This window comes from Mastomys coucha, unplaced genomic scaffold, assembly GCF_008632895.1.
Source record: "Mastomys coucha isolate ucsf_1 unplaced genomic scaffold, UCSF_Mcou_1 pScaffold16, whole genome shotgun sequence".
NCBI classification, from domain to species: domain Eukaryota; kingdom Metazoa; phylum Chordata; class Mammalia; order Rodentia; family Muridae; genus Mastomys; species Mastomys coucha.
Window position 1 is genome coordinate 99768498 of NW_022196898.1, and position 12284 is coordinate 99780781.

The following is a 12284-nucleotide window of genomic DNA, read 5'->3' on the forward strand; positions in this document are numbered from 1 at the left end:
TTTTAGATTTTGTGCATCCACCTTAAAAGATTTCGACATGAACTGATGTTTTCCACCAAAATTAGCACCCATGTTTCCTTCCCCCTGGAAGGCCTGGACCTTCAGCCATTTCTTGCAAAGGATAGCCCAGCTCAGATTGTGACATATGATCTCTTGTCAGTCATCTGTCATCATGGGACTGCAAGTAGTAAGTACAATGGCTTGATATTTGTTTTTGATTTAAAAACATGTATCTAGCCTGGCAGTGGTGGCGCACACCTTTAATCCCATGCCTTTAATCCCAGCACTTGGGAGGCAGAGGCAGGGGGATTTCTGAGTTGGGAGGCCAATCTGGTCTACAGAGTGAGTTCCAGGACAGCCAGGGCTACACAGAGAAACCCTAAAACTTGAAAACCAAAACCTAAAAACCAAAACAAAAACCATAACAAGGTGGGTTTTGTACAAAGCTTTTCAGAGCTGCCTGGTTTAAGGTGGATGTGGTGGAACACTTATTTTCTCAGCTCTTGGGAAGCTGAGGTGGGAGGATTGTCAGTTCAAGACCAACCTGGGCTACAATACTGAGATCTTTTCTCAAGACAAAAACAAAAAAACAAAAACAAAAACAAAACCAATTAAACTTCTTGTGTTTCCTGTCTTATAATGCAAACTGAAACAGGAAGAGCACAGACACTGCTATTGATGTGTTTCAGCTGCTCTGTAGTCTGGCATGTAGCACCATAACACACTTTTTCCTGCCTTACAGGTGGGCACTACATTGCTTACTGCCGAAACAATTTAAATAACCTGTGGTATGAGTTTGATGACCAGAGCGTCACTGAAGTTTCTGAGTCCACTGTACAGAATGCCGAGGCCTATGTCCTTTTCTACAGGTGATGGGGACTGTCATGATCGTGGGAGGAGCATGTCTGCCTAGGGATTGTGTTTCTGAGACACGGGTTTATGGGTGAAGATTGGAAATGCTGTGCACAGTCATGAGTGAGATAAAGAGGCTTTTACAGAGAGAGAATGTGTTCAGAAACGAAGACTTCATAGATAGAAAAAGGGATCTATTGGGTTTTAAATTGTCTTCTGTTTATTTTATATGTATGGGTCTTTTACTTGTATGTATGTCTGTGCTTGGTATCAGAGGAGGGCGTAAGAGGGCGTCAGATCTCCTGGAACTGGAGTTACGGATAGTTGTGAGCCACCATGTAGGTTCTGGGAATCTAACCCAGTTACTCCAGAGAACAGCAAGTATTCTTACTGCTGAGTTCTCTCTCTAGCCCCTCATTTCTTTCTTTAACATGTATGTATGTATGTATGTATGTATGTGTGTGTGTGTATGTATATGCATGTATTTGCCTGCCTTCATGCACCAAAGTTCATTTGTTCAAAGAACAGCTTTTGGGAGTTGGCTCTCCTTCCTTCTACCAAGTGGACTCTAGGAATTGAACTCAGGTTCTCCAGTTTGGTGACAAGCACCCTTCATAATGAACATCTCACTGGCCCAGGATTAGTTTTTACTTAAAAAGAAAAAAAAAGTAGACAAAGTTGGAATTAATTTCCAAATTTCGTCCCTAAAATATCCAATAGTAAAGAAGGTATTACTATAAAAATCTTTTACGCTTTTCAGTATTTTATAAAAGAAAATGCTAAATACTGAAACAGGAACCAAGAACACAGCTCACCGACTTGATCTTACTAATACTGAATGCCTACTTTGTACCAGTAGCTACATGTGTATGCACGGTTAAGATTCAATATCACTTCCAGGGTAATGTATAATGTATTGAGCAGTGGGACAGAGAGTTTTTCTCTTCAAATTTCTTAGGGCTGATAAGATCCACAGTTACAATATGTGTGATAAAGCTAGTAATGAAGAGAAGAGTCATGCTGTTAGCTCAGTGTAGTAAAATGTGTATTAAATTTAATGATCGTTGTCCTCAATAGGAAGAGCAGTGAAGAGGCACAAAAGGAGAGACGAAGGATATCAAATTTGTTGAACATAATGGAACCTAGCCTTCTTCAGTTCTATATATCTCGACAGTGGTTGAATAAATTTAAGACCTTTGCTGAACCTGGCCCTATTTCAAATAATGATTTCCTCTGTATTCATGGAGGTAAGGAATACTGTTATATAAAATAGTGATACAAGGTTGCTTTTTAATTTGCAATTAGAAGAGAGTCAAGAATTTCCTCTCCTGCTTATTGCCCATGCCCCTCTAGAGCTGAGTGTATTTGATTCCATGATTTCAGAAATTACCCTTGTGTGAAACCCAGTTCTAGAGCTTAAGAATAGCAAAGACTACTTCAGTGTTGGGAAAACATTAATTTTATGCTAGAGTCAGATACATGGATGGCTAATTACAGTTGGGTGAGCTTTCTACAGACACTTTTCTTGATGAGAGCCATTCCTGTGTGGTGGGTTTAGCTGACACCTACATCTGTAGCTCTTACCTCTCTGTTTCTCATGAATAGCTGACTTTTAAAAGTATGGAAGCGTATTTAGGATTTGTGAATGTGCCTCACACCTCTGTGATTGATGGGCTCTCACTGTCTGTCCTGTAGTAATAAATAGACTTCGTGTGGGCACGTTGACTGACCTTTATGGTTTGACTTGCTAATGTTAATTATATAGTGGAACTACTGGGTGTCGGAACACCCTGTATTGTATAGAGAAACCTAAAGTTATATATTTCTGAGTATTCTGAGCTGACTAGTGATTGATGGAAAGATTCAAAGCCTAGTGTTATCAAATAAACACACAAATAAAAATATTGGATGTGTACTTTCAAAACGTGTGCTCATCTTTAGGAAGCACAGTTCAAAAATGCTTTTCACTTGCTTTTTTTTGGAGAGATTTAAGCACATTGACTGAAAGACAGATATGATTGTATGTATAATCCTGTAACCCCAGTGTTTGAAAATCTGAGGTAGGAAAACAGCTATGAGGCCAGCCTATGTGACAGTAAGACCCTGTCTCCAGGGAAGAGGGGGTGGGGAGGAGCAGAGCCGGGGTAGAGGATTGGCCAGTTACCATTAAAAATGACTTTATGTGTGAGAGAATGCTAGTTTACTTTGCGTAAGCGCTTTGTTTAATTTTTAGCACCGCCTTTGAAACTCATGTAAAGAAATTAAGGAATGAAAAATAAAGTAGACTGTTAAATATTTTTAGGTATTCCTCCACGAAAAGCAAGTTATATTGAAGACTTAGTTTTGATGCTGCCTCAGAACATTTGGGATAACCTCTATAGCAGGTTTGTTTTTTAAATCCAAAAGCAAAATCATAAAACTAATCATAAAACAAAATTTAAAAAAGCATAAAATAAAAAATAACAAAACAAGGGCTGGAGAGATGGCTCAGTGGTTAAGAGCACTGACTGCTCTACCGAAGGTCCTGAGTTCAAATCCCAGCAACCACATGGTGGCTTACAACCATGTAATGGGATCTGATGCCTTCTTCTGGAGTGTCTGAAGAGAGCTACAGTGTTCTCACACATAATAAATAAACAAATTTTTAAAAATAATAATAAAATCAAATGATAAAACAAATTGATAGTAGTTTTAGAAATGTTGGGTTATGTCATAAATACCCAGCGTGTTATTTGGTATGTATGAAGGCTATTCTAGTTTCCTTAATTTATTCATTCTTAAGTGTGGGTAGAGATTTTTTTTTAGTTAGTGGGGCTTAGTCTAGATAATGGAAATGTTTGTGATTATCTGTAGGATATACTGTGGTGTATAATTTTATGTACCTTATTTAAATGATGTTACATCTCCCCAACACTACAAGTTTACATAGCTGTATACTACAAAATTGGAAGTTCTTTTTTCTTTTTCTAAGAATTATTTATATTGTGTATGTGAGTACACTGTAGCTGTCTTCAGGCACACCAGAAGAGGGCGTCAGATCCCATCACAGATCATGTGGAAATTGAACTCAGGACCTCTGGAAGAGCAGTCCGTGCTCTTAACTGTCTTTCTAGCTCATAATTGGATATTCTTACTCCCAAATTTTAAATAATTTTCCAATGTTATTTTGCTACTAAGCATTTTAAATATTAAAAATGCACTCACTAAGTGCTTTTTACTTGAGCACAGGAAGACTTCATTTGATTAAAACTGATTGGATCTGTGCTTGTTTAGCTAAGAGACAATTTTATGCTAATTTCTGACCCCCTTTCACTTTGCTGTCGTTTCTAATGCTGTAGCGGAAGGGAAAGTTGTAGCTTTAAGGGAACGTTGAGATGTACGTAAAGCAGGTTAGGAACTCAGTGATAATGCTGTTGGTCCTGGGAAACATAAAATTGAGAGTTCTTTTTTTATATATTACTTTTGACTTTTTTCATATTATTTTGAGAATTTTCCTATAGGATTTATTCTTTAAATAATTTTTAAAAAAATTATTTGGTGTGTGTGCTTTTGTGCTCCAGAGTATGGGTGGAGGTCGGAGAACACCGTGAGGGAGGGAGTTCTTTGACTCCAGCATGTGGGTGCTGAGGAGACCAGGACCCCCAGGCCATCTTGTCAAACTCAGGATTTATTTATAACTGGGAATTTAAACATTGATTAAAGAGCTAGAAATAGTTCCCTAGAACACAGTTTTCTTGTGGAGCCGTGACTCTGTTCTTAACTTCTTCACACTTAGGTATGGAGGAGGGCCTGCTGTCAACCATCTCTACATTTGTCACACTTGCCAGATTGAGGCAGAGAAGATTGAAAAACGAAGAAAAACTGAATTGGAAATTTTTATTCGGGTAAAAGAAGTAGCACTTTCAAAGTGTAGCTGGTGTAAGCTAGAGATGCTGACCTGGTAGTTAGGGCGAGATGGGGACGAGGGCTGCAGTGCATGGCAGGGGCCTTCCGCACAGCCACGGCCGACCCTGCTCAGTCCACAAGTCAGGCTCTCTTCTTCCTGTGGGGGTTTTTCTGTTTGCTATGGATTTGCCATGGCAAGACATCTTACGCCCCAAATTGTATGTTTTCTCCCTAGAGTTGTCTGTAATCTGCGGCTGGTGTGGCTGGTGAGGGTTGGTTGTTAAAGGAACCTGAACCTTCATTCTTGAAGGGTCTGAGCCCTCAGCAGTCTTAACTCTTAGGTCTTTGTAAGGTTAAGTTTTAATCTCTGGCTAAAGGATATGGGAATAGTGAGTAGTGTCTGTAACTAATTGATTGTTGGATACTGAAAGGATTTTTCCATGTTGTGTCTTTTGTGAACTGACTTTAATGACAAATGTGATCTTGAGTAGAAACTTTACATAGGATTTTGAGGTGAAATCATGTTGAGTTGTTTATATAGAACCCAAATCCAGTCAGTGTCCCTTTCAAGAGACAGTGAGCAGATACACACAGAAGGAAGAGAATGCTGTTGGAAGAAAGATGGAGGTGTAGCCCAGCCACAGGTCACCTCTTGAAGGAGTCAGACATGGGATCTCTCTAGATCTCCAGGGACTAGTTCCCTCACTACTTTGATTTTGGATTCTTGTCTCCAAAACTGTGAGAAAAGAGATTTCCCTTTTTAATTACCAAGTTTGTAGTCACTTATCATTGTACATGCTACAACAAATGCAATAGGGTATAAGCTCTTTCCATTTTTTTGTTTGGTTGGTTTTTTGTTTTCAGAAAGATTTCTCTGTGTAATCTTGGCTGTCCTGGAACTCACTCTGTAGACCAGGCTGGCCTCAAACTCAGAAATCCACCTGCCCCTGCCCCCTGAGTGATGGGATTAAATGGGTGCACCACCACCACCCAGCATTAAGGACTTTATTTTTAAGAAATGTTTGCACAGCTGTGGTTCAGGGGTGTTTCTTGGGGGGTGGAGTATTAGGCTTTGTGACCTTAGGACCCCACACATGTTAAGTCCATGTCTTGTCATTGAACCTCATCATTAGTCCCTTTAATTTGTTATTTTGAGACAGGATTTCACTGTGTGTTCAGGCTGGTGAGATTTGTGTATACTTTTGCCTAACTAGATTCATGAATGGTGGGGTTGCAGTTAGGAGCTAATAAGCACCCAGCTTTGTTTTATTTTGAATCATGGTATACATAGCAAGTTCCAGGTCAGCCAGGGTTGGGCAGTGATAGCACACACCTTTAATCCTAGCACTTGGGAGGAAGAGGTGGGTGGATCTCTTTATTTTGATAGATTAGTCCTTTAGAGGACACAGTCTATGGTAAAATGACTGTAAAGGAACAATTTGTGCCCACATGCACGTGTGCTTTGTGTATGTGTTGGATGCTGAAAATCAGACTTAGAACCTTATGCATGATAGATAAGTGCTGTTCTGTTAGCCTGAACAATACCAAACTGGTTAGGCCCTGTACAGCCCCATCAAGAATTTTAAAGTTGTTTCTGAGGAATTTGGGCTTCATTTCTGTAATCTGAACACTTGAAGTCAACCTGTGTTATCTAGGAAGATACAAAACAACATAATAGCCTGGTGTAGAACACTCCTGTGGTAGCAGCAGGATGATGAGGTAGTCGACATCATTGATAGCCATCTACTACTCGTTTAAGGACAGTCTGAGCTACAGGAGGTGCCGTCTCATCCCTAATAACAGGGCATGGATTACTGATCTGTGCACCATCATGAATGAATCTGAAGCATTATGTCCTTTTGCATGGGGCATATATGACCTATCTTGTGCTAGTGGCACCCAGTACAAGCAGCTTTCCTGGTAATCATGCCACAGTTCTTGCATCTCCTGGGACCCTAAATGCAACTTAGTCTTTTTATGGCCTCCTTATGTGGGCTCTGACCCTGCCTTACATCTGCCTTCCTTCCTTGTAACCTTGATACAAGCTTCCATGAATCCTGTTATGTTTTTCATGATGCAAAAGCAGCAGTATGTTGTTGATACAAAGTTCTGTTGCCAGTTTTAGCCTGGGGCCATTTTACATCCAAATCATAAGCGACCTGGTCAGGAAATAGGTGACCTCAGTGACCTGGAAACTATTTGTAGGATGTGTGGGAGGACAGTCATGGGAATAGTTGTAAAAAAAGTGTGTGTGTGCATGTGTGTGTGTGTGTGTGTGAGAGAGAGAGAGAGAGAAGAGAGAGAGAGAGAGAGAGAGAGAGAGAGAGAGAGAGAGAGAGAGAGAGAGAGAGAGAGAGAGAGAAGGAGAGAGGGAGAGAGGGAGAAGGGGGAGATTGCAGAAGCTAGGAAATCAGGAACATATCAGGGTGGTTTCTGGGAATAACTTAAAAGGTCACTGTGGTCACACTTATGGCTAAAAGGAAGTCAGATCACTGGGTACTTCGGAACCAGTAGTGAGAACCTTTGGGGCCAGTATGTAGCTCAGGCAGTGGAGTGCTTACTTAGCATCCACAGAGCCCTGGGTTCAGTCTCTAGTAGTACATGAAACTTGGCATGGTGGTACATGTGTGCATTCCTAGCACTTGGGAGGTAGGAAGATCAGAAGTTTAAGGTCATCCTTAGCTACATAATGTTTGAGGTCAGTCTGAGATACATCAAACTGTCTTTTGGAAAAAAGTCTTTGGCACTGGGGATAGAGCTCAATGGTAAATAACTTACCTAGAAAATAGAAAGCAGTTGGGAGAGTACAGCAGATCTGAGGATGATCACTTTTGTTAAAATCTCATATATTTAGATCATGCCCACCCCTTCCCACTATCTCTCCAATTCCATCTGGACTTCCTTCCTCTAAGGCTACAGAGTTTTGATTAGATTTAAAGAAACGTTGTTGTTTAGATGGTTTTGTGGGTAAAGACATTCTGTGCCAAGAGGGCTCATCTGGTTTCAATCCCGATTTCACAGTGAAAAGACAGACCTGACTTTTAAAGTTTGTCCCCGACCCACAACCCCCACATTTTAAGTTTTAAAGAACTGTCTTTCTGAATTTAGGTACATCTGTCCTTATCTATTATATGAGCATTGCTTCCAAGCAGGAAGTACTATTGAAATTAAACAAATTTCAAATTCTTGATTCTCTTGAGGCCTAGCTGCATCTCTTTTGCACAAGTGTTTCTGTTTGATCTTTACTCTTTTTTTAAAGTAGGCTGTGGAAGATTTTTAATAAACCTATGAAATATGTCTGAAACACATTTCATAGGTTTATTAAAAATCTTCTCTTAACCTATTCTTTTATGCTCCTCTTCTGTATGTGCATGTTATATTTTGAGACATAATCTAGGATCATTTGTTGAGAGACAACACTATCTCAGGACTAAGCTAAGCCAGTGTGAGTCTTAGTGCTCCTTCCCTCACACATGTATGAGAAATGTCCTGTTGGATACTGGAGGAGGGGGTTGGGAGTGCCAGACATTAGGTGCTTGACTCTCTCTCTTTGCAGCTCAACAGAGCATTCCAAGAGGAGGACTCTCCGGCTACTTTCTACTGTATCAGCATGCAGTGGTTTAGAGAGTGGGAGAGCTTTGTAAAGGGTAAAGATGGAGGTAAGTGGCTGACTGAAAGCTCATTAGCTAATTCTTTTATCAATTTTATGAACATTGGAGATGACACCAGTGAACAATAAAAGACCCATGCTGTCAGAGAACCTACATTCTATTTTATAGCCTTACTGCTATAAACTGTATCATTATTAATCATGGCAAGAATAAAAAAGCTGAACAAATTTCGTCTGTAATTTTACTTGTAGGGTATAGAGATGGCTTAGCAGTAAGAGCACTCGTTGCTCTTCTTAGGGATCTGCTGTCAGTCCTCAGTGCCCACACAAGGCAAGAGCATCCCCAGCCGTAAGTCCAGCTGCGGGTCAGATACTCTCTCCAGTGTGCAGGCGCTGGCACACTTATCCCACACACACAGACACATATTAACAAGAAATTTAATCTCAACGTTGAAAAACTTTAGAGGCAGGTGGATCTCTGTGAGTCCAAGGCCAGCCTGGTCTATAACATATTAGAGGTACTGTCTCAAGAAAAAGAGAAAACAACAAGCCCCTTACCCCACCTCCTCCTCCCCTCCTCCTCCTCCCCTCCTCCCAGCCAAAAAAAAAAGATGGAAAGTAAAATTACGCTTTATCCAATATAATGGAATACAATGTAAAAATAATTATGTATGATAATAAATTGAATGAAAGGCATGATGGTACATGCCTTTAATCCTGGCACTGGGGAGGTAGAAGCAGGCAGATCTCTTCAAGGTCAGCCTCTTCTATATAGCCAGTTTCAGGCCAGCCAGGACCAGTCAGGACTAGTTAGTGAGAATCCATTTTAATACTGCTATTGCTATTAATAATAATAATGATAAAAAATAAGGTGTTCTTGATATGGGGTTGTTTGCAAAAAAAGTATATTGTTTGAATCCATTGGGTTTATTTTTCAAGTCAGCATACAAAGTGATGGAATTAATTATTCAAATATTTGAAAATTAATTATTTTCAAATATATATGGTATTATACTTTGTTCTTATTCTTCCCCTACTGCCCTCAGCTGTTTTATTTAAACAATATACTATGCAAAACAAAAGACCACAGATATTAAAACCATATGCTTATTTTTCTGTAAGATTAGTCATTTTTCTTCTTCATGCCTGTTGGGAGCTTTTGAGAATGGACTAAGTGCTGTACTTTCTTTTTTTTTTTAAGATTTATTTATTTATTATATGTAAGTACACTGTAGCTGTCTTCAGACACCCCAGAGGAGGGCATCAGATCTCATTATGGATGGTTGTGAGCCACCATGTGGTTGATGGGATTTGAACTCAGAACCTTCGGAAGAGCAGTCAGTACTCTTAACTGCTGAGCCATCTCTCCTGCCCCCAGTACTGTACTTTCATGGTCAAAGAAAAATGGCTTTTTTCCTAAAAGAAAGGTGTATCTTACTATTTCATTTTAAAGTTTTAGTTAAAAAATTTGGAACTGATTGAGAATTTTATGGTTTTTTTTTTTTTTTTTTTTTTTTTTTTTTTTTTTTTTTTTTTTTTAGCTTATTAAAGGGTTGTTGTTCATTAAAGGGCTATAGCATTAAAAAATATTTTGATCTACAATTCCCAAACTGGTGGTTTTCTAGAAGACTGGAGAACTGGCTCACTGGTTAAGAGCACTGGCTGCTCTTCCAGAGGACTTGGGTTCAATTCCCAGCACCCACGTGGCAGCTCACAGCTGTAACTCCAGTTCAGGAGTATCTGACACCATCACATACAAGAAAACCAATGTACATAAAATAACAAAATCGTCAGTCTCTATTATACTTTGTACTGAGCAACACCTCAGTTCCTTGGTTGTTTGGGGTCAAATGAAATCTCCAAAGCTGAGAAGATACACTAAGAATCGATGATATTTGGTTAAAAAACGACTAACTTGATTATGTTTATAGCTCTCAATTATTTCAGGTATAAAATTATGTATTTCTTTGCTGCATTTCTTTGGAAGTGGACATCTTACAACTTTTTTTATCCTTTTGACTTAGATCCCCCAGGTCCAATTGACAACACTAAAATTGCAGTTACTAAATGTGGTAATGTGATGCTCAAGCAAGGTAAGTTTAATAAACACACACAATTTCTTTGTTTTCTGAAACAAGGTACCTAGGCTGTCCTTGAATGCAGCTGAGAATGGCTTTAGCGTGTGACCCTCTCTGTTTCTACTTCCCAGCTGTCGGTGTCACAGAGTGGGTTGTTAGGCTTTAATACTGAAACGTATTTGTTAATGAGTTCTTATGGATTAAAAAACAACCAGCCATCATGTAATTTATTTACCCAGTTCAGAAATGCTCAGGCTTACAATAGAACAAAGGGTAGAAATTTAGGAGCTTGGAAAATAGGCTCTCTAGACAGTAAGAAACAGACTACATAGTGTTTTTTATTGCATACAAGCTGATAATCTGAAGGTTTCAGAATTTTCAATCATCCATAGAGGATTTACTCTGTTGGATATACTGTAAAAGCTATATAAAGATTCATGTTTGTAAATATCATTCTTTTTGTATACACACAATTTTAGGAGCAGATTCTGGTCAAATTTCAGAAGAAACATGGAATTTCCTGCAGTCTATATATGGTGGGGGGCCTGAAGTTATCCTCCGACCTCCAGTTGTTCATGTTGACCCTGATGTACTCCAAGCAGAGGAAAAGATTGAAGTAGAAACTCGCTCTTTGTAGTTCTGAGGCACAGAGCTCTCACTTGATGCACACACATTCAAAACATTCCTCAAAGCATGTTGATTCTCTTGATTTTCATCTTTTTTCTCATTCCTTTGTACTGGGCATTATGGAAGGGTATATTAAAATGTTATATAAGTTGGTATATTTAGTGCTAAGTACCTTAACCGGAATATCTATCCTTCAGTGTACTGTTTTGAAAGAAAAGGGACAATTGGTAATTAGGTTCTCTGACCTTTGTTCTACAGGCAGATCCAGCACACCCTTTGTAGCAATGTAAATACTTTGGCTTCGAAATGTTTTTATTACTCTAACCAATCATAGTTGGCTAAGCTTTTCATTTCTCCAAAAAACTAATTTAATTGTATACTTTTGACATGGCTTTACATAGTAAGGAGCCTATTTTAAATCTGAGAGTAGTGGTCAGAAAATTGTTAATTTCCTAAAGCTCAGGAAACATTAGGGTGTTACTTCTTTTGCACTGCAGCATATAAAATTGCATATTAAAATTTACAAAATGTCTTTTTTGAATGTAACAGGATGTATTCAGTTTCAGTGGAATTTGTTACCAGATATCAGTAAATTATTGCTGCTTATAATGTAAAATGTTAAACTTTAGTTCTATAGACCTGAATGGTATTCATTAATGTTAGTAACAAGAAAAAAAACCCTTAGTTTTAGGCCACTTCTATTTTGAGAGCATGAAGTATGGAATGTGTCAAATGAGATTGTTGATAAAGTTGAAACCACTTGCAAAATGATTTTTTAATGAAATGCATAAAGTCTTTTTGAATAATAAGTATTCACTGCTGTTTGCTCAATCATGTGATATCAAAAGCTCAATTATATACAAGTACAAACATGCAGGTGACAGAGGGTATGGAATAGCATTCATGGTGACTTTGCAATGTTAAAACTCATTCAATAAAAATAATTCTAAAATGTGTAAACTGAATGTTGAATTTATTTGATAGACTTTTAAAAAAGAGGCATAGTCTGTTAATATTAATGCCCTTTATTATATCTTATTTGAGAGCAGAAACTAAGAAGTTATTTGCTATAATAAAGTTTATTGAAGTATTTCAGAGCGGGCAGCAGGGTTGGCATCTGTCTCCCAGTACCAGGCAGGCTCGGGCTGTGGAACAGGCTGTCTCAAAACAGCAGCTAACTATGAATGAAACTTATCACTGTGGATTAAAAAAAAAAATGGTGATTTTCTTTC

At 38.7% G+C, this 12284-nt stretch overlaps 1 protein-coding gene across 2 annotated transcripts in view; it reads left to right on the top strand.

Moving 5' to 3' along the window:
- Nucleotides 1-12008, top strand: part of Usp33 (ubiquitin specific peptidase 33) — a 45857-nt gene extending 33849 nt beyond the window's left edge. For both annotated transcript variants that reach the window (XM_031375893.1, XM_031375894.1), the window contains exons 18-25: nucleotides 7-187; nucleotides 743-869; nucleotides 1930-2099; nucleotides 3155-3236; nucleotides 4628-4736; nucleotides 8294-8396; nucleotides 10372-10440; nucleotides 10905-12008. In XM_031375893.1, coding sequence (XP_031231753.1) covers nucleotides 7-187; nucleotides 743-869; nucleotides 1930-2099; nucleotides 3155-3236; nucleotides 4628-4736; nucleotides 8294-8396; nucleotides 10372-10440; nucleotides 10905-11062 — 999 coding nt within the window. In that variant the 3' untranslated portion in view covers nucleotides 11063-12008. The remainder of the gene's footprint in view (nucleotides 1-6; nucleotides 188-742; nucleotides 870-1929; nucleotides 2100-3154; nucleotides 3237-4627; nucleotides 4737-8293; nucleotides 8397-10371; nucleotides 10441-10904) is intronic.
- Nucleotides 12009-12284: the final 276 nt, after the last annotated feature.